General features: G+C 54.5%; 2 protein-coding genes across 8 annotated transcripts in view; one reads left to right on the top strand and one right to left on the bottom strand.

Annotated features, from left to right (window-relative positions):
- Znf236 (zinc finger protein 236) overlaps window positions 1–7,452 on the top strand; it is a 123,165-nt gene extending 115,713 nt beyond the window's left edge. For all 3 annotated transcript variants that reach the window (XM_077792167.1, XM_077792165.1, XM_077792166.1), the window contains 2 exons: window positions 1,875–2,051; window positions 3,353–7,452. In XM_077792167.1, the coding sequence (XP_077648293.1) occupies window positions 1,875–2,051; window positions 3,353–3,474 (299 nt within the window). In that variant the 3' untranslated portion in view covers window positions 3,475–7,452. The remainder of the gene's footprint in view (window positions 1–1,874; window positions 2,052–3,352) is intronic.
- Window positions 7,453–11,239: 3,787 nt separating this feature from the next.
- Mbp (myelin basic protein) overlaps window positions 11,240–27,580 on the bottom strand; it is a 100,805-nt gene continuing 84,464 nt past the window's right edge. For 2 of the 5 annotated variants that reach the window (XM_026414137.2, XM_077792318.1), the window contains 5 exons: window positions 22,920–23,024; window positions 21,605–21,640; window positions 21,186–21,218; window positions 17,811–17,933; window positions 11,240–12,740 (listed from right to left, as the gene is read on the bottom strand). In XM_026414137.2, the coding sequence (XP_026269922.1) occupies window positions 12,696–12,740; window positions 17,811–17,933; window positions 21,186–21,218; window positions 21,605–21,640; window positions 22,920–23,024 (342 nt within the window). In that variant the 3' untranslated portion in view covers window positions 11,240–12,695. The remainder of the gene's footprint in view (window positions 12,741–17,810; window positions 17,934–21,185; window positions 21,219–21,604; window positions 21,641–22,919; window positions 23,025–27,580) is intronic. The other 3 variants (XM_026414140.2, XM_026414138.2, XM_026414142.2) reach the window with 3 other exon arrangements.

Here is a 27,580-nt window from a genome sequence, read left to right as displayed (position 1 = left end):
GGTAGATGCCCGCGAGGGCGTGGCAAGACCACGCAGTGCCACTAGTGTGGCATCAGGGTGAACAAGCTACAGTCCCTTCCAGTCTGCAGTGAAGGTTTGTTAGGGTTCCAGCAAGTGGGCCTAGTGGGCTGTGTGACAAGGTGGTGACCGTGACCTTCTGCGACCCCAGGAGCCGCAGCTCAGTTAGTCAGAGTGCTGAGTCCACATCAGCCAGATCTCCGTCCATCTTAAGGTCTCTCGTGCTTTGTTGACTCTTTCTGTTACATTTCCAAAAGCATAGTGACTGAATTGTACGTGTCCCTGATTTTAATGTGAATCGTTCCATTTCTTCAATTATTTACTACTAATCAACCTGTGGACCATTAAGCATTTAAATGTTTTTGATATTTTGAAAGTGCTGTTTCTGTCTCGGTCTCCACATTCCCCCATTTTCTCTGCAGTCAGGGGGAGTGGCAGCAGCCCTGAGGCCTCTCAGTGGTGGGGCGTGGAGACTGGTGTCTAGACTTAGAACCACGTCTCTACACTCAGCACCCTGGCCTGCTGGTGGACAGCAGGCTGCCTCGCACCATCTCGTGTTCCTCGTGCTCTCACCTACGTCCTCCCCAGAGGTGACTGAGTCTGGGAGGCGGAGACGACATGCAGCCCTGAGCCACCAAGGGTGCACACGCTGAGGTGTGCTTCTCCAGCAGCCTCTTGCTCTCCTCCAGGCCCGTCTGACCCTCAGTGCTCTGGCAGTTTTTCCTAAGTGTTTTAAATCACACTGAATCATCTGCGATTTTAGGAGATGCGAGGCGTGGGGGGGGTGAGCTGCTCCGCCATAAGCAAGTCAGTGGTGCTGGTCAGCCATGTTGGCCCTCGTAGCGCTCAGGGCCAGTGGTGCTGGTCAGCCATGTTGGCCCTCATAGCGCTCAGGGCCAGTGGTGCTGAGGCCAGAGTACAAGGCCTGGGAGGGTCACTGCTCAGGCCCCGCAGGCCAACATCAGGACTTCACCTGTGCCTGGGTGCCCTAGAGAGGCTCACTCCCGGGGTCATCCCAGCTGGGCAGAACCTCGCTCTTTGTGGCTGTGGCTGTGCCCACAGGGGAACTGCTCTAACAGGCTGCATGGTTAGACAGGACGCCCTGCCGGTCTCCCTTCTCATCAGACTGCAGCAGGGGCCTCACCTAAGTCGTCCCTCCTTGCAGCCCACGTACTTGGAGGAGCGAAGTCACTAGAGTCAGGGTGAGGGTGAGGGCAGAGGCCATCTCTGCTCCGCCACAGGCTGCTGGGGCACAGCCTCATCTGCCATGGCCCCCAGGAAGGAAGAACAGACGCCGCGCAGCGTGAGTCAGCATGTATGAGTACACGGTGATGCTGGAGGGCAGCAGCAGGGCCACCACACAGAGTGGGTGGGGAGGAACCCTGTGGGCAGAGGGGAGAGGCCCTACCCCAGGGAGGAGGATTGTGGGGGCCCACGGCAGGACGCGCACCCGGCCTTCCTCCAGGTGGCTCCCGGCAGGCAGCGGTGTGGCCACTCCTCCTTCCATCCTGTAGTAACGTCAAGCCATTCCATGGAATACGAAAAATATTGCATACATTTTACTTTATATTAAATGGATTTGATTCTCTGTCCTCGGTGTCTCTCTGCTGCACAAAATGCATTGGAGGTGTTTTGTGTAAACTACATGTGTTCTGCTTTGATTTCTGGATGCTTCTGTGGCTTCTAATAGCTTTTGATCAGCTATTAAACCAAAGTAGATTTGCCAGAATCCTGCTAATTAGCAATCTGAGTGACAGTAATAGGAAGAACATTGCTGTGGTCTTTTTAAAAATCGTGCGTCTTCTTGAGAAGGGGTTCTTTCACACTGTGGCATTGACGGTGGCTTTCCTGTGCAGGGGAGCGGCCCTTCCACTGCACTCTCTGTGAGAAGGCCTTCAATCAGAAGAGCGCCCTGCAGGTGCACATGAAGAAGCACACCGGGGAGCGGCCCTACAAGTGCGACTACTGCGTCATGGGCTTCACGCAGAAGAGCAACATGAAGCTGCACATGAAGCGGGCCCACAGCTTCGCAGGTGAGCCCTCCTCAGAAGCAGGCCTTCGGCTGTGCGTTCTTCTGCGTGTGCTGTTCCCCGCAGTGTGCACAGTGGCTGTGTGTAGACCTGAGCTATGGGGGAACATAGCCAGAAGAGGTGGGAGAGGCCAGAAGTGGTGAGGTCCAGTGGGCGGGGCAGGCCTGGAGGCCTGGACGTTGGTTACTCCAGTGCCTGGTGTGGTCCCGTGCCAAGTGAGGAGGCTTGGACCAGTCGTTCTAGCTCCCAGGAGCAGACTGGAGCAGGCTGCACACTGACACTCACAGTGCACACGGAGTCGGAGGAGATGAAATGTCCCGTTTATTTAGACAAGGACGTAGAAGTGCCTCAGGAGCCAGGTGCCACCCGGAACCTGCACACATGCAGCACTCCTGGTTGGCTTGCTTCTTACAGGACAGAGCTAGCCATAGTGAGCAGTCAGGGCCTGGCACCCCGAGCAGCGGCTCCATGTCTGTCTGCAGTGTGACTGGAGGCCTTGCCCTGCACTCAGCAGGTCAAGGGCTGTTTCAGGGCCCAGGGGTCAGGGTCAGGGTCAGCCTGGTAGGGGCACACAGGGTCTGCGAGGTCAGGGTCAGCCTGTCTGCTTTCTGTCTACTCGGTGCAGACCACATGTGGGCCTCTGTTTCTCCGCGCTGATCCACGAGGTTCATTCGTAGCAGAGCAGCTGTTGGGGTGTGATCTGAGGCTGCTCCTCCTGGTCTTCGTTTCCCACACGGAGCCCAGCATCAATGTCTATTTAAGGACGAAACGATGACAGAGAGCCTCAGTTGGGCTCACAGTAGTGGTAGCTGTGCAGAGGAGTGTGGAATGTTAAATCTGTGAAGAGCCCTGGGTGTGACCAGGGGGTTTTGCGTCTGTGTGTTTCGAGTGTGGCAAGGTTATGAAAGAGAGTGTGCTCTGTGAGTGACAGCAGACAGGCCTTCCTGTGTCTGGTGGGGCTGCATCTAGATGTGTCTGGGGCGTCTAATAGAAAGCAGCTCATATTGTGGGGAGTTGTTCTTTTTAACATCTGCACCGTAGAGCTCCTGCTTTCCTTCCTGTTAGAAAAGGCATCCGTGTTGTTGACATTAATTGTTAGTCACTCCTCACGGACCCCGTGTGGACGTGTGGACGCACTGAGTGCCCGTGTTCGTGTGCATGCCATGCTGTCTTATCAACAGACTGGTTCACTGGATGGAGAGCCAGGCAGGGTGGTGGTGTCCGTCTTGGCTCCTGTGAGGCTCTGAAGGTGGACCTGGGTGCTGCTGAAGGTCTGAAGCTATTTTCTCTTTGCTGCCTTGCAGGAACCTTGCAGGGCACAGCTGCTCCCCCGCAGCAGGACGGGGAGGAGCTGAGGACCCTGCACCTGGAGGAGGTGGTGCAGGATGCTGCGGGCGAGTGGCAGACCCTTACCAACGTGTTCTGACGCAGCGAGGGCACCTGAGCTGGCTCTGCAGCTACGTTTATGAAGAACAGAGCGCTTGGAATTTCTATTTTAAAGCTTCAAGTGTTAAAAATGTACCACAATAGTTTTTTAGCTATAAAATTATTTAAAGAATCATTGTCTTTCAGAGACTTAGAGGAAAAAAACTGGGAGAAATGTAAACACGTTGTTCTCATTTGTCTACGAATCACTGAACTCAGGTACTACAATAGTCAGCTTCACCTTCTCCATGGCCAGTGTATCTAGTTAAAAAGAAATTAACTGGATCTTACTATCATTGTAGTGTGATTTCTTTGTATTAGCAAAGACAAAAGTTAACCTGGAAAAAGTATGTAAGATTTTCCTTCATGCTTTCTGTTATAAGAAGCATCGCTTACAGAACAACCCTAAGATAGGTGCATGAAGTTGAGAAAAATGTCGTGACACATGGGAGGTTCTTCACTCTTTACTCTGTGCGTTTTGGAAGTTAGTAGTAGTCGTCTCTTTTTACCCTTCCCTAAGTGAATACAGCTGACCCCTGAGAGGTGGCTGGACCAACTCTCCCTCACAGGCATCTGGCCACCAGCTGGAAGAGCCAGGGTCTGGGGCAGCAGGGAGAGGACACCTGGCCCCAGGAGGATCAGCCATCCCACAGGTGGGAGAGACCTGCTGTGTGCATCTGCTGAGGCTCAGGGTGAGGCCACTGCAGAAGCACAAGCCACACCGTGGTAGGGAGTGGCAGGTGGTCTCCTGGGAGCAGGTCTCCACCCTGCCTTCTCCACGGGAGGCTTGTTTTAGGTTAAGGGTGAGAACCCCCAGACCCCATGATTCCTCTTCATGCATAAAGAGATGTGTCTTTTATTTCAGGGAATTCTTTATTGTCCTCAATGGTGCCCGCTAGACACGTCCCCACCAAGCCCCACCCGGCTGGGGCGGAACGCGGACGCTGCGTCCGGCAGCATTCCAAAGCCGAGGTTCACCACGCCGCGCTGGTTCCCTGTGGGTTATTTATATGTTCTATATATAAATGCGATGTACATAGTATGGGCCTCTGTGTGGCTGAGCAGTATATTTTGTAAATAGAAGCACTAGTCCCCGTCCCGAGTGCGCACCTGAGGCTCCTCCCACGAGCACTTCAGTCCCCTGGTCGTTGTTAATAAATGGATACCTTTCCCACCGTAACACAAAGCTGGGTTTTATTTTCTTCTGAAAGATGATTGCCTTTGTTTTTCTCTCCGCCTCCCTGGCTCCAGAGGAGAGTCGTGTTGTTGTAAATATCGTGTGGATTTTGTATATCAAGAGGAGTCGCTCAGACTCCGAAAGAAAGAGACGTCCCACTGTTCTTCTGAAGGGCATCTGTGACTTTGCTGTTCACCTCTGTATCTGTATAGACGTCACACTGCGCTGACATGAAGACTTTTGTTATTTTGTGAAAATATTTAAGTCAGAAAACTGTTGAATAATATTACCTTTTCCCCAAAAACTGCTTTGTGTATTGTATATTTTTTTAAGAAGAGAAAAGCCTTATTTGACCTCTTGTGAAGCTGGACTTGTGGCCCCGTGGCCCCCAGAGGCCAGCCCGCTCACTGGCGTGGCAGCATTTTCAGAAAAACTGTAACTGTGCAAGAGTTTTAAAGGCTCTGCTTTTAATGCACTTTTTCTTTTATAATTTTGTATTAAAATATTTTAGATATGTTGATTAATTTTAGTGAACAAATATCCCCAAAGTTGAAATTATTGGAATTTAAAGTTTTTGTTCTTGCTGGTTTATTTATTTTGCTTTTAACATTAAATGTCATCTCAGGACATCTCCAAAAGGGGGTGTTTAGTTCCTAACTATATAGAGAGCAGAGTGTGTGACTGTGTGGTTCATTGCTGTTTAAGTAAGGCCTTACCACATGAATCTGAAGCCTACTTTTATTTTGGTTAAAGAAAAAGAAAAAAATCTATCAGTAGTCCATTCTGTGTCTTTTCTCGGTTTATTAGCAGGCAAACACAAGACGTGTATGTATTATTTGGGTTTACTTTCTAATCATAAAAGCTGCTCCTTTGCAAAACATTCCTTGAAAATACAAGGTTTTAAAATGATATGATTTCACTTGAATGTTTGTGGTGTACAGGTTGATCTTTGTATTTTACTGGCTGATTAAGAAGTTGTTTTAGGAAAGAGATTTCTAGCCTCATGCGTAACCAGGGTTTTGAGGATAGAGAGCTGTATTTTTAGAGCTGTCTCACCAGGGCATATCTGCTGTGGAATAGCTATAAATACAAAATGACATTAAGAAATGTGATTAATTTTTTTCCTTTAAAAATATTTAAGATAAAATTGTTTGGCACATGAATTAATTTCAAGTTCAGATATGTTTACCAGAGAAGAACTTAGTGATATTTCTTTTACCTCTGAGGCCCAGACCATGGGAGGTAACCCTCGCAGCGTCTACCTGAAGAGCTTCGGACCGAGAATCAGGGTACGGCGTGGAGTAGGTCCTGCACAGCGCCACCAGGTCACCTGCGCCACAGCCACTGTGGCTGCTTTTGAGAGTTTGTCACTGCCTTTGACCCGCTCATGGTAAAGGAACTGCTAAGCACTTGCACAGGCTGAAAGAAAGGATTCCGTTTCCAAAGATGTGAGCATGAGCCCGCTGCGGCTTGTGCAGCCCAGACAGCGGGAGTGATCTGGCGGACAGAGCACGGGGAGGGCGGTAGGTGACAGCAGAAGCCGCTTTCACCTGCTCAGCAAGTGCCACTCAGCCCCGTCAGCTCCTGGAGGTGATGGCCACGGCTCAGCACCACCGTCCCTGTGCCATGGGACGAGCCCCGCGCTGCTGAGGCAGCGCTTGCTGGGGAAGCATCTGCAGTCTGTTCCTTTGTGTCCTCCCTCGCCACGTTCAAGGAAACCGGAGTCTTAAAATCATAGCTGCATTTTGTACCTTCCTTTGAACTTGGGTGCTTTTGTGTGTGAGAGGTTCAGGCCGCAGAGCAGGGGCAGATTCTGAAAGGAGATCTCGGTTCTTCCTGTGGAATTCTCTCTTATTGAGAAGGATGTTCGTAGCTCATGGAGATCCACATTTCAGCATTAACGATCACCACAGATTTATGTAAATAACACTTATGAGAAATATGTAAGATGTGTAAACTGCTTGCTGGTCCTGATTTGGAGGGTGTCTCCCACCTGCTTCTTAAGTTCTCCCAAAGCTGACTTCAGTGGGCATCTGCCCTCCCCCACCGAGAGCGGTAATCCCTGCTGTGTGCCTCAGCCTCCTGCAGAGTGGGGGCAGACTGCTGGACCCAGAGCCCTCTTTCACACTTAATTTATTCGTGCAATGTGGGTGCTTTAGGATTTTTAGAGTAAAATTTCAAAAGAGCCTACATATACATAACCCAATTTAGTGTTACATATCTGCTTGGGCCCTTGGAAAGCAGCATTTTGAAATCTGGTTACGTCTTTTGCATTGTCTGGTAATGGGTCAGCAGAGCTTCGTGAGGCCAGAAGCCCTGCACACCCCCTGACAGTGACGTTTCTTCACCTCGGTGAGCACGAAGCCACCGTTACGTGGTCTCTGTGCTCCTAGTTGCCCCTTCCTCCGACACACGGTCCACTCGCCCACTGCCTCCCAAGGCGCCTGGTGGTTTCTTAGTGGATGACTAATAAACATTTAAAGCACTAAAAAAAAAAAAAAATCATTAGTATCAATGTCAGCAGCAATAGGCAGTGATCATAAAAGATTTTGCTATTTAATCTTTTCTATGTGTAACGCTTTACAGCATGAAGACTTTTGTATTAAATCAAGTTTTGTATTATATTTGACAAGTTCTAAAATGCCATAGTGATTGTTCTTGAGTCACCACTGAAGAAAATTTAATTTTTTAATTTACAGAAGAGTCCTCTTTTTATCTTCGGAATTGTCTCATGGTCTATTTATACATTGGATGATATTTATTTAATCCAATTTTGTATTAGAAATGCATAGTTATGCCAAAAGCCACTGTGCTGGCTTTTAAAAATAATAAAGATAGTTTTTGTATTATTTTAAAACTCCTGTATATTTGCTTCTTGGGGTTTGGGGCAAGTGATCACCGTTTGGAGTCGGTGGTTTTCTCTGGCTGTCGCCCAGCCAGTCCATGCGGTGCAGCAGGGTGGCTGTGTGGCGAGGCCACAAGACCTCCTGCTAGGGACGGCCATGCTCCCTCTCGCTCAGAGGGTGCTTGAGAGCAAGTGGGCACGATGCCAGCTGACTGCTTACAAGGGTGCAGACGCTGGCTTTCTGGAAATACAGTGGAGTTGGGTCATAGCTTCTCCCCCTTGGAGACAGCGTGGGATCTGGGTTGCTGTGTGTCACACGGCCGGCCAGCCGTGGGGAGTCTGGGTTGCTGTTGCCCTCCTGCCTGTGTGGCACGTGAAGAACACCATGCCTGAGACCACTCTGCTCCTCACTCGGGAGCAGGCCTGGTGTGGGCCAGTGTGGGCAGACGTGAGCCTAGGCTCACATGGGTCCGAGTGTGCTGGTGGGGGGGCTTTTCATATGGGCCAGGTTATACAGCCCGTCTGGGATCGCCTCTGCCCTTCAGCCTTCTCAGAGTGCCCCACTCTCCAGGAAAGCCAGCTGCTTCCTGGGGTTCTGGCAGAGGACAGGAGTGCCCAGGACCAGAGACAAAGGGGTCTGCTACCCTTTTCTGGGGGGTGGGGGGTGGGACCAAAGCTCCTTTGGGGTTATTGATAGAGGTTCATTCACTCCAGGTTCTGGGTCAGACGACCCTGGCTCAGGTCACAAAGTGAATGGAAATGTCTTCACAAATGTGATTGGCTTACTCCACACCGAGAGCCTTCCGTGATGCCTGGTACCTTTGAATATTAAATCGGTCCCCAAGGAAAGTACACACTCTCCCCGCGTGATGCTTTCCACCACCAAACACATTTCCCGTTTCCATTTCTCAGGGCCAAGCAAGAGTTACTGACAGTGTTAACAGTTACATGCTGTTTCAGTCACCCTGGCCAAGCGGTCCCTGGTTCCCCTGGTCTAGCCAAGCTCGGCAGGGGACTGTCTTCCAGGTGACACACGCAGCCCCTGGGCCTGACTCTGCCTGGGTTCCTAGTGCTGGGTAGCCATGGACAATGGCTGCCGCTGCTTGGGCCTTTTGATTTGGCCGTGTAATTATTTTGAGTATTTTCTTACTTTCTGGCTCAATGAATTGTTCTCCCCCAGCTCTGAGATCACCCATTTTTCCGAGGAGCCCTACTTCCTTTTTGTAGAGAGAGTCATCAGAATCCCAGGCCAATCGTCGGTGTGCTTCCTGCCATCTAACCAGCGGGCAGCGCTGGGGAAATCTGGAGAGGGATATCATCTTCAACTCCTTGTTTCTTTATATAGAACCGTGCTCCACGAAGGCGCCCCTCGTCCCTGCCAACACAGAGTCCCCCCGCCCCCTTCCACATCTGCCTCCCCTCTCCCCCCGCAGCTCTGTTGGCCTTTTCCTGCCGTCTGTCTCCAGTTCCCGTGTCAGCCCCTGTTCAGGCCCCTTGGCTCAGCCTGGGCCCAGCCTCCATGGCCCCCCGGGAGGGGGAGAGAGCTGTCTCCTTCTGTTCGTGCACAAGCACTTGGGGGCCCTGCTGTTCCACGGCCTTCATTGCTCATTGCCCTGGAGCTGGCCTGTAAGTTAGGGATGAAAGTGTCCCCAGGAGACCATGCAGCCATGCAGCTCAGGTTGTCCCTGGGGCCTTGCCCTTGAGTGTGGCAGGTGGCAGGTGCTGAGCTGGTCACCTTGTTGGCAGGTTCTGCCTCCTGAGGCTGGCATGGGCTGGGGTGGGGAAGGACCTGGCCGGTGCTGGGTCCAGCTGCAGGATTGCTCTATTGATGCTTGGTCTTGTCCCTCTGTTGAGTCCCAGGAGGCTGTGAGCTTCTGGAGCCAGCAGCATGTGTGTGCTGCTTCACAGCAGGGAGAGCTGAGCAGAAGAGACTCAGCCCAGGGGCCTCCACCCTGCCTCCGAGCTGTGTGAGGCCCGTGCCAGTGTGTGAGTCCAGTGGAAGAACCAGAGGACTGATTCGGCGTCCAGTGTAGACACTGCCAGAGCATTTTGGAAACCATAATGACAGATGAAGTACAGCCTGGACCGCACTGGTGGGTTCCACCTTGGTTTCGATTCATCTGGAATCCAGTAACTGTTCACTGTTGAGAGAGACCACCATAGAAAAATGCGCTGATTCACTTTACATCACCCTTTTGGAAAAAGAAGCACTGATACTGCAGAGTCTTGGGATTTACTCTTAGTATCCTTCCGCGTGGGGTTTAGGAAATATCTGTTGCAGGTGAAAAACAGGCACCCGTTGTGCATTGACTTGTCCTCAGATGCAGGGAATTTCTGTCTCTCATGGTCTCCCAATTCCAGTGTCTTGTGCAGGGCCCAATTTATGAAGGCCCCTTCACTAGGTGGGAGTGCTTGTCTTCTGAGCCAGGTCCCCTCCAGCCTGGCCCAACCTCCACCCTCTCTCCAGAGCCACTTGCTCTGGGCCTGGCTGCCCACAGCCCAACCCCTGGGCTCTACCACTCACTGGTGAGTGTGTCCCGCCCCGGGGCTGTGTGGCTGGCCTTCTCCCTGGGGAATAAGCAGCATGGGAGGCTGTGCAGCTTGAGGATGAGTGTCCACGGGGCTGATTCTGATGTGCAGTTTCATGCCCCCCCCCATCATCTCTAGATCACGGCAGCAGCCCCAAGCCAGCTCTGTGCCGCAGGAGAGCACCCACGTCCGTGAGGAAGGTTCTGGAACCCTTCTCACAGAACTCAACCTGGAAATGGATTTTTGTCAGCTTTCAGGAGAAGCACTCAGACCTGTCTTGATGCACGTTCAATGGCTCAGTTTTTATTTTGCTTTAAAATATTTAGCTGAATGTTGCATGATCATGTAAATGCCTCCTTACTGTATTATATGCCCTTGGTTTATTTACCCTCTAGGTCATTTCTAGGAGGGGAATGTATGTGACTTTAAATTAGACTCACCAAGTAAAAGAGCACAAGATTTTGAAGTGTAATCATCTTTGCGTGATTTTCGAGTCTCACATTCAGAAGGGTTTGGGTACAGAAGGGAAGAGAGAGGAGATTGGACATTGGGCTTTGAGTCAGTGTAACAGCGCTTGCAGGGCTCAGGTGTCCTGAGCCCCAAATGGTGGCCTTCGGCACCCTAAGGTCCTTGCGCTTGGTCCTTAAGCTGGAGCCTGGAGCAACATGCCCCCCAGAAAACCGGCTGTGGTATCCACGCTCGTTCTGGGTGGGTTTCCTTCCTGCAGTTCCTGAATGCAGCTAGTTCTCACAGCCCCGACTGAGCAGAGAAAGGAACCCCGGTTCTGTTAGAAGCTACCCAAAAGGGATTCTGGTTTATCTTTTTGGAATAGAATTCCTATAACCAAGGCAACTGTAAGCGAAAAAAGAGAAAATCCCTTAATGCAGTCTGGGAAACACTTCCCTCTGCCCAGGAAACTGTATGTGATCCAGAGTAAGTTTCCAGAATTCCTCACATCCCCAGGGCTCTCACGCTGGCGAACAGCAAGATGGAGACCAACTTGAGCAGCTTCTCTTCAAAGCCATGAAAATTCCTTCCTTAGAGCGGGCATTGCCTCTGATCGTGGAGGTGTGGCATCTGACCATCCACCCCATTGAGGGGGTCAGAGGCTCCGACCGCACCCCTGGGATGAGCGCTCCCCTGGCCCCGAGATGAGCCTTGTGTTCCAGGAGCCAGAACACGAAATGAGACACCGGGAAAAGATGGCTGCAAGTTCATTATTTTATTTCCATATTCAAGAAGAGTGAGGTCCCCGTTGACCCATCTCCGCGGCACCCGCTGTGTGGACAGAGCCATGGATGGAGGTCACGCAGCCTGCACTGCCCAGAGAGGTCAGTGCTGTAGGGAACCATTTGGAGGGTCTGTTTCAGGGATCGGGCTGCTTTCTCTCTTACCCTCCCGTGGCGGAGGCTGGTGTTAATAGGCATTAGATGGACCCACACTGAGCATTCAGAATTAGAGTGGGATTAACAAGAGACAGGTGGGCATCGGGCTCCTCCCGGTCTCTGCTGTACAGGAGATGATGCCAGTGTGGGGCTCGGGACGGGTCTGAAGACAAGCTAAATCAAGAGGGGAGTGGGCAGGGCAGGGCAGGAGGGTGCACAGAGCTCCTCCTCTCGAGGCCGGCCAGGCCAGCCCCGCGTCAGGTTAGTCCTTCAGGAACAGGCACACTCCCAGAGGACGGGCATTTCTAGGCGGGGAACGAGGGGAAGGTTATATTTTCACGCGGGTTAGTGTGTGCCCATGGACACTGCCAGTGTGAGCCACGCTGGCCACGCCCAATGCTAGTGGCCCAAGTGACTCTGTGAGGCCGCCCAGAGAACTCCTGCAGTCGCACTCTGAGATGCACAGTCTCCTGGACTCTCCTTGGGCTCTGGGGAGGAAGCAGTTCTTCACAGTGGCTGCTCCGGGGCCACCTGCACGACGTCTCCAGTGCCTAACTCCCCAAGTTCCCGTTTCCTGCCTGGGGCCCTCGCCCAGCCCGCGTGCCTCCTCTCCCTCCCTCTGCCGCGCTCGGATTCTGCAGGTGGGGTGTGGGGGGCCGGCCTGGAGGCGCCCCCCTCTCTGCGCCGCCCCACACTGGTCTCTCTCAGCTGCCCAGCCTGCGTCCACGTACCCAAAACTCCCTGTGTAGTAAGCCACTCCTGGACTGTCTGATCCTGTTAGGAAACATAAAGGGTGCTTTAGGAGGCGGGAGAGGGCAGGGGAAGGAAACCAAGGAGCTCGGATCAACAGTCCCGCGCCCTGTTCTCTGGCTCCAGGCGAGCGGCTCCACGGCAGTGCCCGCGGCGAAAGCTTCAAGGGGCAGCGCTGTCCCGGCAAAAAGAAAGTCCAGGGGTGGAGTCGGGTAAACTAGGGGGACACCAGGGGCCTCAACCTACAGAGAGCAGACCCCTAAGCTTCAGGGCCACGTATAGAGCAGCGAAGACCCGAGGAAGCTCATCTTCCAATGAAATGTGACAGTTTTGACCTTTTTTGTTTCCATTTTTTGCATTTAACTAGGGGTCAGAAATGGGCAGTAGGTGCCGTGTGCCTGGCCTGCTGCCCGCACAGCTCCACGGGGTTAGGAGGGTCGTCTGCTCTAACTAGCTAGTCCACGCACATGGAATTAAGGTTTAAGGCAGTTAGATTAAGAAGCGGAGGACAGGGTCGGGAACAAGGAGGCAGGGCTTCAGCGTCTCGCCATGGGGGATCCGGAGCGGCTGTCTTTTCCTCCCTGGGAAAAGAAGAGACAGGAGTTAGGTGAGAGCCCGTGGCCCCGCTGCTGCCCCACTGCTGGGGTCACCTGATCACAGACCACTTGAGATGCTCGTGTTGGCATCCTGTGCCAGAAAGAAAGGTGCTGCAGGAGAGGAGGCCTCCGTCGCCCGCGCCTCCTTTAGCAAGTGCTGGTCCACCCCTCGGCACTACGGCCGCTGTACCTCAGCCGCCTCTGTTCATGGCCACAGTGTTCTGCCTTCAGTGGGCACTTTAGTTCTTCAGCCTGGAGTCCAGGCGACCGAGGGCGATTGGAAACGACAGGGGTGGCCGCGTTGCCGGAAAGACGGCAGTGCCCGTGAGCGCAGCAATCGCCGGGTGCACCAGAAACGCCACCTGGCCGTGGCCGCTCCGGGGCCTGGCGCTCCACGTGGCCCTTCTGCCACACCCAGGCAGGCCAACGGCACAGAGGGCGTGTTCACACCGTGACCGACAGGATCTCACCACCCTGCCCGACGAGCCATCTCAACACGCGCCATTTGAAGGAACAAAGGCTTGGCACTCGGATTGAGAGGGAGCCCAGGCCCACGGTGACCACAGCGTGAGGGAAGAGAGGGCCCTCAAGAAGGGACACTGGTCCCCGCACTCAGCGCCATTCAGACAGACCTGGGGGACCGCACTGCCTTGTGTGTGTGTATTTTAAATGATCAAATTTCACTCAAATTTTGCTCTTTCTCTGTGGCTTTCTGTTTTTAATCTTAGATGGTGCTTGAAAATTGATCTCTCAAAGATTTCATTTGTCCCCAGAAAAGCAAAAGGCTCAAGGAGCTTGCTGTTTGCCAGGGGCAGGCCAGCATTGGAGACAGCAGGCCCTGTCTGGACCTGGTCCCCAGGTGCCCAGCAAGAGGGTGACTTCTGCACGGGGCCAGGGGTGTGCCAGCCAGGGTGGACAGCTCAGGATGAGCGGCCTCGTTTCTCGGCTCTGTGCATTGTAATAGGACTCTGCGCTGGAAGCTTGTCTAAGCAGTTTTATTTTCGCAGGTGACCGCTTAGGGGAGACCAGCCCCCCGAGACCCCACGCCAACCTTAGGAGTCGGCGGGGCTGGTTCACCTGCTGACCGGCTGCTGGGCCTAGAGACTGAGGCGGCCCTCCTGGGCCCTCTTGCTGCTCAAGTCCAGGAGGGTAGGAAAGAGATAGTGAGTGTCCCGGTCCCCGCCAGGCCCTGCCTGCCTCCGGCCCTCCTCATCACTGGGACATTTATGGGGTCCACTCTCTTGGCTCCGTGATGGTCATTCAGCCGCCCAGCCACAGTGGGCAGTTAGGAGCCTTTGTTGCAGAAGTTGATCACCACCCCACTAATTGAAAAGTATTTACGTCTGATGAATCCAAGCCTCCCCTGAACTACACAGAAATTTAAACATTTCAGCTGCTCCCAAAAAGAATCTGAGGAGAGTTTTGAACCTATTTAGGAAAACACACATTTCACACACTTGTGTCACCCACACACAGGCCTGGCAGACCCACGTGGACACTCTGTTCTGGGCTGGCCCCAACCGGTTCTGACTCTCAAGCATGTGGCAGGAACCAGGAGGCCCCCGCACCTGTCCCTGAGGAGCAGGACCAGGTGTCCCCAGTAGAGCCTCTGGGTGGGCAGCGTCACCAGCCCTGACTGACCCTCGTGAGCTGGTACGCAGGAGCTGCCTGGGGACGATGCTGCTGTGCCCTCAGGTGTCCCCACACGCTGCCGCTGGGGGAGCCCCGGGATGAACCAGGTGTCGAGACGGTTCAGGACAGGTGTCCTCCTGGCTTGAGCATCCAGGTCACTCCCAGGAGTGGCTGCCGGGCACTCTCTTGTCACAGCATTTTATAGCTGAGGCAGAGCACCAGAATGGCCCTCTGGGTCGAATGTTTGGGGAGTCTTTTTTTTTGTACTTGGTCACCTCAGACCACATCTTGAGGGGCGGAGCTGGCCCATGTTGAGCCTGGCCGACCAGGCGGCAGCTCAATTTCCTTCTGTTCATTTTGTGGGTCTGGGGCTTTCCAGGGACAGAGCCATGCTGCATAGGACCTGTCCACGTCCCAGGACGCTCCAGCATCTGGGCTAGGGCAGACATGCACACATGCACCCACCAGGGACATGGAGGGACTGTGTGGCCCTGCTGTGTCTCCGACAAGGGACAGAGCCTAACACACACACAACTCAAAGAACACATGGAGTTAAGGTCTGGTGAGCACTTTGTCACACCACAAACCGTGACACCTGATGTTTCCACAAGGCAGTCAGGGGCACAGGGAAGTAGGCCGAGGGGTCCCCAGGGGCGACGGCATCAGTGCAGGGGCCAGCCCTCCCAGGGCTCAGTGCTGCAGGACCACCCTGGTCCCTCCTCCAAGCTGACAGACCTCAGCAGGGACACCAGAGGTCCCCTTCTGTGGGCCAAGCTGCCTGGGCGAGCCCCACAGAGATGCCCAGGGCAGCGGAGCCGACGGTACTCAGTTCTCCTGTGAAATCCCACCTCCCCGACGTGCTGCCACCTCTGGCCTGAGGCACAGAGTGGAAAGCTGCAGGCGGAAGGATCCAGGCGCCGTCTTCCCCAGACACCACAGGGAGAGCCGCGCAGCCCGGCGTGGGCGCTGTGGCCAGGGGCAAGAGCAGGCGCCCAGCTGACCCCGCGCAAGGCCGTCCTCCCCTGTTTTCAGAGAGTCCTGCAGCGACGCTAGTCCTTCACCAAGAAGATGCAAGGGGTCTCTCAGGACACAGTGGCATCCTGGCCTCTAGGCTTCCTGTCATGACAGACCAAGTGGCCTGGCCTCTGCCTCCTTACTGCGTGGCGTGGCTCATCATGGCGTGATGATTCAACCCTCCTTTGCTTGAGAAAACAGATCACGGGCGGAAGGGTCCAGGCGATTCCCCATGGAGCAGCGGGCGGGCCATCACTTAGACAAGGCTTCTTCTGTGACAGAGACCATCACTGGCTGCCTGGGGTCACTGACCGCCTGGGGCTGGGAGGAGAGGCGCTCTGGCAATGACCGAGGTCAGCATGGCCTGGGCGGCCTCCATCCGCGTCCCCGAGGTCCTGGGTCTCACCCAGAAGGCACCATGTGAAGTCTTGCTGAAACCTCGCCTCGATCGCTGGCCACCTCCCAGTGCCGCCGTGCGACTCCCAAGGCCGCCTCCCCTCGTCCAGTCCAGCCACCACCCCTGCCACCATTCTCACTAGTCCTAGCCAGAAACTCTGGATCGCCATTTCAACACTAAAGTTCAGGTCGCGCCTGTCGCTCCGTCCTCCAGCCCGGTGCCTGATTCACGGTCATGGTCAAGCCACGTGGTACCTGCTGCTGTCCTCCTGCAAGCCCACGAGGCCTTCTCCCGCTCTGTTCCTGCCCTCCTTCAGGTCTTTGCCAAGTGTTCCTGCTGCGGGGTCCTCTGTGGCACCCGACGGGCACTGTGGCCTGCTCCCCAGCCTGCGGCACACGATCACTGCCTACGCTGCCCTGCCGTCCCCCGAGGGGCCCTAACTGGCTCTCCACCACGGGGCACCTCTAGAGCAAGGCCTCTGCCCAGGCGCTGCCTTGCCTGCACTGCTCAGGTGGGCATCCGGGCACCAGGCACATGGTGGGTGCTTTGAATGAGCGTCCTACAGGGTCACACCTGGCACCCTTGCCCCGTCCATGGATGCGCACCAGCCTGGGTCCACAGCTGGGCGGCTCAAGGCCCAGGAGCCCAGGTCATGTGGCTTCCTTGCGAGGCCACTGCTTCCGGGCAGTGATGGTCCTGGGTTGCCCCTTTCCCCAGGTCAGAGCATCTGGCTTCCAGGCAGCTGAGGACACTCCCTTCTCCAGGGGACCTTGGCCTTTCAGTCTGGATGTCACTGTGACCTCCCCAGGCCCTGGGTGGACAGAGGCCAGGCAGAGCCCTCTCCACACTGAGGCCTGATCTGGAGTGCAGGGTGACTGAGCTGGGCAGAGGCAGGTCCCTCCCTGTCAGCTCTTCCTCTGGACGGGCAGAGGGGTCCAGGAGGCCCTGGAAGGAGGCAGTGAGGCTGATCCTCCTTCTGCCGTCTCAGAGCTGTGGGCCCGGGCGCTGCCTGAGGTCCCGGAGGCCTCCCCTGTCTAAGCCAGGGCTGTGCCCACGTGTCCTCCCTGCAGACCTCTGGGGGTGTGGCATGACCAGGCACCCCAGAGGGCAGATGTCCTTACGGGGCAGCTCGGGACTTGGCTCAGGATAAAGGCCTGGGCTGGGGGTGTGGTCACACTGCCCACAGGAAGGAGCCCTGCAGGCCTCCTGACCAAGGCCCCCAAAGCCCCAGGAGAGTGCCCTGAGAGACACTCCCCGGGCCGTGGCTGCCCTGTCTACCCTTCCACGAGGCCCCTGGGTGGTCTGAAGCAGCACTCTGGGCCCCACGGCCGTCATCAGTGTCCACAGGGGAGCCGCGGCCCCTCCAGCTGTGTCACATGGGCTGTGGCTGGCTTTCCTGATGGTGCAGAGGTGCGTTGACGTCACCCCTTTCATGCATGAGGAAACTGAGTCTCAGAGGTTGGGGGCCAGGGCCACAGGCTCAGGGACAGTGGGCTGGCATGGGCCCCTGACCCCACGGGCCCAGGGTCTTTCAGCCACAGCCCTTCCTGGAGGGGCTGCGGTCCTGGCTCAGCTGCCACCAGAGATGAGCTGTCCCACCTGACACCCAACGTTAGCAGCATCCTGGCTCGGTGTTTGGCTCACAGGGAGGCCTCAGGAAAGCCCGTGTCTTAAACCGACCTGTGCCTTCTGCAGCTCACTCCAAGTTGACTCCCCAGGAAGCAAGGCAGAGGGTGCTGGCCCAGCCTGCCCCCTGCCCGAGCTCTGGGGAGAATGTGCCTGGGGGCCCTGGTGGTGGACGTGACCCTTTGGCCAAGCTAGCTGGGGCTTCTGGAAGTGACTTGTCTTTTCACCGAGGCTCTTCCTGGCTCCTGGCCTCTGGGCTGGGCCATGCCTTGGCCTGAGCCCCTTTCGGGGTCCAGGGAGGGGGCACTGGGAACGGTGTGAAGCTCGAGGCCCCTGCCTCCCAGTGGGGAGGCCCCAGCGTCCCCAGGGAAGGAAGGTTACGTTACCAGCTTAAAGATTTTGGAAAGCGTGCCCTGGGCGTCGTGGGCCCCCCGGAATCCCTTGTGAGCCGATTTATAGTCAGAAGCTCTGCCTCCATAGCCAAATCCTGGCTTCTGCCCCTCGGCCCCCTGCAAGAGAAGACCAGAGCTCAGTGTCCACTCACAGCTGCCACCGGGGCGCACCAGGGGAGGACCCAGGCCACCAGGTGGAATCGGCGAGTGTCTGGGGAGTCGCAGGTCAGCCCTAAGCTAAGAATGGAGGTGTTGGAGAGGTGCCTGTCCCCGAGTCCAGCAGACAGGGCTCTGGCTTGGCCAGGCTTTGGTCTGAGGCCCAAGCACATGATCTGGCAGACCAGAGCCACCGTGGTGCAGCTGCTTTCCCACACGCTAGGGGTCCTGTGGAGAAGACGGCCAGCACCCGGCCTGCCCCCGTGCAGGGAGGGTCCCTGCGGCAGCCGCACCTTGCAGACACCAGGAAGAGCGCACAGGCCTGTCCCCACAGTCTGGAGGCTGTTCCCACCTGCCTGGGTCTAGGCACTTGGGAGGATCCGGAGTCCTCGCACACAGTGAGGTTTTGAGGCTCATCCCTTTTCTAAAGGGCAGAGACACGCTCCCCAAGTCTCTGGTGCAGAGGAAGCTCTCCAAGGGAGTCAGGAGACAGCTTCGCTGGCCACCGTGTGGCCTGGGCCCAGGCTCTGTCAGCTCTGGCTGCGGGCAGAGGGCAGGGAAACCAGCGGCCCCCGTACGGCAGGCGGGGGCGCAGCGACCTCACTTTCTAGCTAGGTAACCTGAGGCTGCTGTCAGAAAGTCTCTGCTTCAGTCTCCTCATCTACTCCTGGGCTAGTGCCATTTCTCCCCCAGGCTCCTGCCGCTCAGGGCCAGACACCTCCACCCTGGCCACCAGGACCCCTCACTTCAGGAAGGGGCGCGGCTCCTGGTGGGAAGTAGCAGTGGCGAGTGACCACTGAGGTGAGAGCATCAGCGTGTCCCAGACTTTTCAATACACTGATGGCCAAACGGGAGCTCCCACGGCCAGCGTGAGCTCTACGGGGACATGGACATGGGAAGACCAGCCCCTGGGTGAGGGCCTGTGCCCACAGGAGGGCCACGGGCAGGGCCCAGGGTTTTGCCTCTTGCTTTATGAACAAGAATGGAGAACCGTCCTTCCCAAAGATGCTAGTGACGGGATCAGCCACCTCTTGACTGCGCCTGGAGCCCGGAGCATCAGCCCATGGTGCTTTACTAAAGTCACAGAAGGGCCTCGTGTCAGGAAGGACCTTGGAACCCATGTGACCGTCCCTTCATTTTGGAGGCCTTGAGGATGGGATCCAGAAGGTTCCAGCTCTTCAAGGCCACCTCCAGGGATCTGGGCAGCACTGAAGCTGGACCCAGGGTCCTCTCTTCAGGCACTGTCCACCCTACGGCTGCCTCTCCAGCGCCTTTCCTTTCAGCCTGCCTGCCAGAACACGTGTCTCCTTTCAGGTGAAACTGTCACCAGGGTGATCAAGCAGGGTTGGGGACAGGGACTGTGGCACAAAGGTCCAAGCACCACATACTGGAGTCAAGCCAGCTCCACCCTCGCACCCCAGAGGTTTCCACAGACACGCGGACTCCGTGACGGCACACGGGGACGGTGACAGTTAGGAAGTGCTGTGCCAAACAGACAGACACCGTTAAATGACAGAAACCCACACTTCCCGGACCAACACTAAGTCCTCTGTCTCACTCTGGTGGTTTTCCCCAGAAATAAAGCGCTCTGAGCACGGAGTTCAGAGACCGGCTTTCAGGCCCACCATCGGCTTGCCGCCTCCTCCTCTGGAATCCTTGGTCACTCTCATCTTTGCATGACCTAGAGTTCATCAGGAAACACACAGCAGAGCGAGCAAGACGTCAGTGGGACCGTCTGGAATCCAGCCAGGGAAACAGACGTTCCCACAGCTGCAGAGAACCACCCCCAAACCACGTTGGAGAGAGAGTTTGCTTCAGAAAGAGCGACGCCACCAGCTTTAGCAGGACCAAGCCGAGAGCAGAGGGCAGGGAGGCTGTTAGCCTCCGACTGACTGGAAAAAAGGGGGGTCTTCCCACCCGCACGGCCCCACCAGAGATGGTGTGCACGGCACCCGGCAGTCCACGCCTAGAAGGTAAGAGCAGGTGAGGCAGTGGCTAGCTCCAGATTTCTGGGTCAAAGATGATTTCAGTTTTCAACATCATCTTCATCTCCTGCTGGCACAGAAAATCAAAATTAATCAGCTGTGAGCTGGTCCACGGTCATCTCCCACGTGAGCATCACCTGTTTTGCAAACTCATTAGAAGCCCAGAGGCAGCCCCAGCTGTCTGCGTACAGGTTCCGGCAGAGAGCTCTGCTCGTCCTTGAGGGTGAGAAGAGTTGGGATGTCCCAGAGCTTCGAGAGCCCTGCTCCTTCTCCCAGTGCTCATCCTCCCTGCCGCCGGCTTGGGCTGCCTTTCTTCCTCTTCTTCTTCCTTGATACTTTTTGGAAACTCATTTATGGGATGCTTATTAATTGAGCGCACAGGTGGCTCTGTACTAGATGGAGGCTCATTGGTTCCCCAGACAGATCCGGTCCCCTGCCACAGGTCGGTGTTTACGCATTCATTTTATTCTGATAATAATAATTTTTGAAGTAAGAACCAACTGTGTCCGATATTCGGTAGTGATTGAAGTCAAAGAGGTGGTCAGGGTAGACTGGTAGGAATTTTAAGTAGTCTCCGACACTAATTTACCACTTCCTGGAAACTGAACAAATTAACCATTTTATAAATCTTCATGGAAACTTTGCTGTTGGTATTAAAGACCCTAAAATTCCTAAGGAGGCGTTTCTGGACGGCTTTCTGTATGAGTTTTAGTTATCACTGAACACACACACACATACACACAAAACCATGGGATCTTGTGGGTTAATGGGGTTATCATAAATCACAGAACCAGATTCAGCATCTTTAGTTTTTCTCAGCTGCATCATTCCTTAATAAACTTCAACATTTGGGATTAAACGTCAGCCACGGTTCCCCGTTTGACCTGATGAGACCTGTTCTCCCCCTCAGCGGTACTGGAAGGAAACTGGGAATTCTCTCCAGCACGGGCTGCCCGGGGGCCCAGGCAGCTCTGCTGGGAGCCCTCAGGAGAAGAGGCACTGGCCTCCCAGTGCCTGGTCCTGGAGCAGCAGGGTCTCACGGGCCGGAGGGGAAGACCACGCCTCACCCCCAGCCCCAGGAGGAAGCCACCATTAACTGCTGTGTGCAAATTGGTCTGGGTAGGAAGAAAAGGCAGGACTGTTAAGCAACTGAAAGAGAACGAACACAAGCGCGGGGACTGTGCAGAGCAGAGGGAGCAGAAGCTGAAGGGGGATGCGTGTCACCTACCCAGCTAAATCTGCTGAGGGACAGTCCTTTGCCCTGTGTGAGGAAGAGAAGCAAACAGTGACATAGCAATCATGGGAAGAGAGATTCTGATAAACAAGCATCCGAATCTGAACAGCAGAGCCCTGAGGAGGTGGACAGGGTCCATCCGGCTCCAGGGACCAGCAGGGTCCCCTGGAGCTCTGTCCCAGCCCAGGGTTGCTGGTTCCTGCTCAGGGAAAGGGTGCGGGCATCTGCTGGGCTTGTCTTCGTGGTCAAGGAGGCACATGCCCTGGTCTGCCAGCTCCCTCCAGGGAGCCACACGGCCCAGGCTTTGGGGTGGACGTGAGTAGCCCTGAGTCCACCTCTGCTTTCGGTGCATTGGAGTTTCCAGGAAGCCCTACGAACAGGGGGAGGACTAACAGGAGTGCTCCAGGTCTTACCTTTCCTTGCGATGGAGGTGGCGTGCGTGGTGTCACCTGGAAGACACACAAGAAGGCTGGGCTGAGGGGAGCCACCCTCCCTCCCAGCAGCCCACTCTCCCCAGGGTCGGACTGGCCATGTTTTCACACAGGGGCTCACACCAGTGGGCAGGAGCCCGCCACCGTTGACCCCGCCCCCATTTCTGTCCAGGTGAAGGAGGACCGAGCCTACAAGTGCTCCAAGGATGAGCAGGGAGGGTGGGACACACACGCTGGGCTCTCCAGCCGGAGCCGGCTCATCTTGGTCCCTGCGACACTCACCAGCCACATGGGTGGGGGAGGCTGGAGGCAAGGCACCCTGTGACAGTTGGGCTTTACGGGGAAAGCCCCCGGCCCGTGGCCCCCGAAGTTGCTTACCAGAGTCTTACCGTAAAGTGTCTGCTGCGTCGGGTGCTCACCATTGGAAGCCCACCATTTTGTTCTTGGTTTTATTTCATTTTTTTATTTTTAGGGTTTTGGTATTGGGAATTGAACCCAGGGGCACTTAACCACTGAGCACTTTTTATTTTTATTTCCTATATTATATAATATTTATTATTTTCAATTTTATTTTTATTATGCCCAGTCCTTTTTATTATTACTATTATTTTTAAATTCTGAGACAGGGCCTCACTAAGCTGCTGAGGCTGGTCTTGAACTTGCAATCCCCCTGCCTTGGCCTCCCAAGCCATAGTATTATAGGTGTGCACCACTCTGCCCAGCTGTTCTTAGGTTTTAATAAACTTCATTTTGTAAAGCAGCTTTAGATCTATGGAAAAATTGTGCAGAAACTGTACATTTCCCATATACCTATGGAGAGTCACCCCACGCTGTGGGCAGTCTCTGCCATTAACTCTGCACATTTGTTACCACCAAGGAACCAATGTGATACATTATTGCTATTAACCAAATAGTATAAGGTCTGCTGGGGTCGCACATCCTAAGGCTTGGACAGATGTCTGTCCCTCCCTCGCCGTGTCACCTGGAGCAGACGCCTGTGCTCCGTCTTCCTGCCTCTCTCTCCCTGACCCAGGCAGCCACTGACCCTGTCCTGCCTCACGGTCCTGCAAAGCCTGGGCCTGGTCTCAGGAGAAGCAGGCTCCTTGGTAGCAAGCTGTCTGTAAGGGCAAGGTGGTTGGGAAGTGCTGTTTGTGACCTGGGGTCCTGTGGCACGTCCCTGCTGAGGGCTGAGTGTCTGAGGCCAGCACACCCAGGGAGGCCGCACGCCAGCTGGTGAGGTGTCCCCAGCCTCGTGACCCCCCTCACCATCTCCGGGTTCCCCTGAGCCCTCACTTACGATGTTCTTGAAGAACTGGACTACAGGGTTTTGGTCTTGGGGCCGGCCATGCTGTGACTTCTGGGGCAGGGAGCCGTAGTGGGCAGTCTTTGCTGCATGTGAGTCCTGAAAGAGAGAGGGCATGACTCAGATGGGCAGAGGCCTGGTCTCTGTTTCTTTGTGGATCGAGATTTTCTTTTTTCTTATCACTAAGGACCTTGTGACAGGAGGCCCCCGGCAGGTTTGGAGGTCAGGGCCGGGCATTTGGTTGTGTGACTGCGACTTGCTGGGTAGATGTTTGTATCACTGACTTAGCGGCTGGTTCTCCTGAAGCCAGGAACTGACCAAGCAGAAGTGACAGTAATTAAAGGCAATTCATCTAGGACCGGGGCAGGTGAAATGCTAATTACCCCCAGGCTTCTGGTCTGGATAGAGAAAAATGCTCAGGAATGGTGCACAAACCACCGCTAACAGCAAAAGAGGACCCTGACCAGGTCTGAGGCTGTTGGCCACATGCGCCGGCCTGTTTCTCAAAATGTCCCCTGCCACCACGGTGCCAGGTCTGCCCGATCTGGGGAGACGCTGGCTCATCTTGAATAAGAAGGATGTGAAGAGGCACTAGCTGCAGTGTGAGCTGCAGTGCGAGCTGCACCAGGCGGGGTCCACAGTGAGCAGAGGTCAGCCCTGCACAGGGGGCGCCAGCCATCGCACCATTCATCCGTGCAGACCCTTCAGAACAGGACGGTTCTCAGAAAACCAAAGGAAGGACTCAGGAGCCAGCAGTAGAGCACAAACTTGGTTTGACTTCTCCCCCACCTTTCACGGTCCCTCCCAGAACCCACGTGGACGTCACTGTAGTGCCCGCGAGAAGCCTGCAGCTGTCGGGCAGGAGTTCCGCAGGGACGCCCTGGAGACCATGGACAGCAGAGAATTCTGCCATAGCCAGGCAGCGGGCTGTGAGCGCCCCGGGTCTGGCTCCTCAGGGCATGTGGGAGGGAGGACCCTGCCTTCACAGACAGTTTTACCACCAAAATGCCTGAAGGTGCATCTCTGGAGCTTAAGAGAGCTCATCTTCTGGGCTTGGCTCAACGGGTGACGATTGTCGTTAGAGGGACAAGGGCCATCGGCCAAGTGTGCAGAGTTTCCCAGGCATGCACTTGGTGACATTTGTGGCTACTCCCACCTGTGGGTCTTTGTCCCTCAGACCCTTGGGCTTGATGCCTCAACTCTTCCTGGTCTACCGCCCATCACTCCCTTGACGGTTTTCCTCAGCGTATTCCTTGCTCTCTTCCTACCGGCTCCTCTCATCACAGGGACACAGAAGCTCAGGGATTCGCCCACCAGGTGGAGACCGAGGCTCTAGGACCAGCTTCTAGTCACTGCCTCCTAACTGATTCTTCCTTCTGAGTCTCCCCTCTGGCCACACTTCACATGGTGGGCTGCAAGCTTTCTGGGCCACGTGTAAGTCCAGTCCCTTTCCGTCACACAGGCCCAGTGGCCTGCCCAGAGTGGGGTCCATGTCCCAGGGCTGATGAAAGGCTCTACCCTCTCCTCGCCTGCACCTACCCACCCACCAGGGCGACACCCGACACCCGCCCTCTCTGAGGAGGGCCGGAGCACAGGCACCCGTTGGGCCTTAGTGGGCCTGCTCACTGACACCTCTGCTCCAGAGTCACAGAGAGCTGCACGGGTACCTGTGGATGGTCTGTCCACCTCTCCAGGCTGTGAGTGCACCAGGAATGGGGCACTCGTGTTGTCCTGGTGCCTTCTGTTGGTCCCGCTCACTCCTGACCCACGGCCAGGGCAGGTGTGAGCCATGCTCTGCAAATCCGGCAGGAGCAAAACAGACCGGCCTGCCCAGAGTTTGGGAACCAACTAGTGGGTGAAAGAATGGTCCTGTTTTATCCCTGGATTTCTTAATAACTGAACCATGTGTGGACCTCTTAACTGTTCCCTCCCCTCGCACTTCTCGCTTATCAGCCTCCTGGTCCCAGCTGGGCCTTCAGCCTTGCTCAGCAGAGGGGCTGGCCACCTGTGCTCTTCTCCATACGCAGGTTCTTCTCTGCCTAGGCCCAAACGTCTGCAGTGCCTTGTCCTCTTGCTGGCTGCTGTAGGGAGGTACTTGCTTGTCCTCCTCAGAGGCAGAGCCTGTGGCCTTGAACCTGACGATGTCGCCTGGTTCTTAGTCCAAGAACCATGCTCTCTAATTCTCATGGGGTCGTCTGTCTCCCACCAGTGCTGGGCTTGCTGACCAGCTGAGGTCAGCCCATGACCAGCGTCGTACATCCTTCCCCCAGTGGGACAGGGGTGCAGAATGAGGAGTCAAAATGCCCGGGCCAGGGAGCTGGTGAGGTTGTTGCCCTAAGAGGAGCGACTTTGCTTCTCTGGTCTGTCCGTCAGGCGAAGTTACTGCCTAGACCCAGCCCTAGGGCCTGAGGTAGACTTTAACAGCCCTGAATCAGCTCAAGCTGACCCTGCCTGGAGTTGAATACCACGTCCACCAGCTGAGAGTCAGGTCTGGAGTCCACCGTGAATCCCTCACCTTGTGATAAACCTGGGAAAATGCCGAGGACCTACGTGGAGGTTCGGTCGGGTAGCTCTCATCTTGTCAAAGCCTGTTCATGTTGTGAGAGATTTAGTGAAGAATTATGTCGACCAGGTTATACACGTGCATACCCACTTTGAATAAATAAAAATTATGATTTTTGTAAATTATATTTATAATGAATATGTCACCAAACTTTGGGGGGGGGGAAGCAATTTAAATATTTCAAGGAGCTCCTGAAGTTGGTAGGTTGCGTGTGAGCTGGAAATATGAAATCAGACATCAGAACGGTTCACGAGAAAGGAAATTGGAATATTGAGATCCCTCAGCACCCAATTAAGTATGCCATAAGGAACAACTATCTAATCAGCATGTAGACTGTTTAGGTCACTTTTAATTCAGAGCTGAACATAAACAATAAATGCATGTGTTAGGAATCACACAAACTTTGGTTATATATGCACCGAAAGTGCCTGGATTATTTTGACTTAGGCTTTGGGTCTAGATTGTCAGTTGCACAGATGATTAGAGGGTAGTCATGTAGCTATAATTGTACTGTTATGCTACAGTGGTAGTGGCCTTTTCCCTAAAAGGACATTTAGAAAATCATAGTCTTATATAATAGCCATGAAGAGTTAAGCAAAATCTTTATAGATTTTTGTAAACAGCACTGTATAAAACAATGGAGAAGAAACAGGATATTAGGTATGAGTCTCACAAAAACTGTCTCCTACCAGTGCTGGGCTTGCTGACCAGCTGAGGTCAGCCCCTGACCAGCGTTATACCTCCTTCCCCCAATGGGACGGGGGTGCAGAATGCAGAGTCAAAACGGCTGGGCCAGGGAGCTGGGGAGCTTGTTGCTAGATAAAGGCCAGAAGTTCAAGAAGACCTAATTGGAGAAGTCTAACGTGGTGATGGGTTAGAAGACTCACATGGTGAAGCCGTCAACGGCCCCCAAATGACATAGACAAACTGATTTTAAAACTGTGCGGAAATGCAGAGGAATCAAAATGACCAAACAAGTGAGATAAAGAAGAACAAGTTAGAGAGTCCCACTCCTGAAGGTCTACTACTCAGTGACAGCACTGGAGCAGGGAGAGGCCAGAGGTGTACCCTCACAGAAGCACCCCGTGGATTTTTGACAAGGGTTCAAACACAATTCGGTTCAAGAAAAGAGGACGGTCTTTTCAACAAATGCTTCTGGAACAGTTAAATATCCATATGCAAAACCCCAAACCCAAACCAAACCAAAGAACCCCTTAATCCAGATTCACGCCTTCTCTACAAGCTCACTTACAAACGGATCATACATCTCTGTTGGCAACGCTAAACTCTAGAACTTTAAAAGGAAACAAAATAGTCGTGGTCTGGGGGTGGGCAAGAAGGTAGACCGGACACCAAAAGGAGATCCGTGAAGGACAGAGGGACCACTCGGGCCTTATCAAAGCCTCAAACTGTTTTCCTGCAAGAAACCCGGTCCTGCAAGAAAATGAGAAGACCAACTACAGACTGGAAGAAAACCCAGAGACTCCCATGGAAACAAAGGGCCTGAACCCAAGATATGTGGAAAGCCCTCAAAACTCCAGGAAGAAAACAAACAATTTGGCTAAAAAATAGACAAAACACTAGAATAGACGCTTCACCAAAGAGGCTTACCTAGGACAGGTCAGCCCATGAAACAGACGCCCAGCACTTGGCCACCAGGAAGATGAGGACAGCCGTGGAGTGGCATGGCCACAGGCCTGTGAAAGGCCACAGGACGGGGGCTGGTGATGCCGGGTGGGCGAGGGTGTGGGGCATACACTGTGTGGGGATGCAGACAGGGGGCAGATGACTCTGAAAGACAACTTGGCAGTTCTTAGAAAGTTACCCACCTGCTTTCATCTGGCCTGCAGTTCCGCTCCTGCTCTGGTTAATAAAACAGGGATGAGGCCATTTTTTTTTGGAAATATTTTTATGATGAAAATGTTGGTCACCAACATTTGAAGGAAAAATAATTGACATCTTAAATAAAAACTTATTTTCTCACAGAAACCCGTGCCTGAATGTTTATAGCAGTTCAGCTCATGATCACTAACAACCACAAGCAACCAAAATGTTCTTCTGTGGATGGGAGATAAGTGCACTATGGTATGTC

This window comes from Urocitellus parryii, chromosome 13 (assembly GCF_045843805.1).
Source record: "Urocitellus parryii isolate mUroPar1 chromosome 13, mUroPar1.hap1, whole genome shotgun sequence".
In the NCBI taxonomy this organism is placed as follows: Eukaryota; Metazoa; Chordata; class Mammalia; order Rodentia; family Sciuridae; genus Urocitellus; species Urocitellus parryii.
Note: the sequence above shows the minus strand (reverse complement) of the source record. Positions and strands in the feature narration are given on the sequence as shown.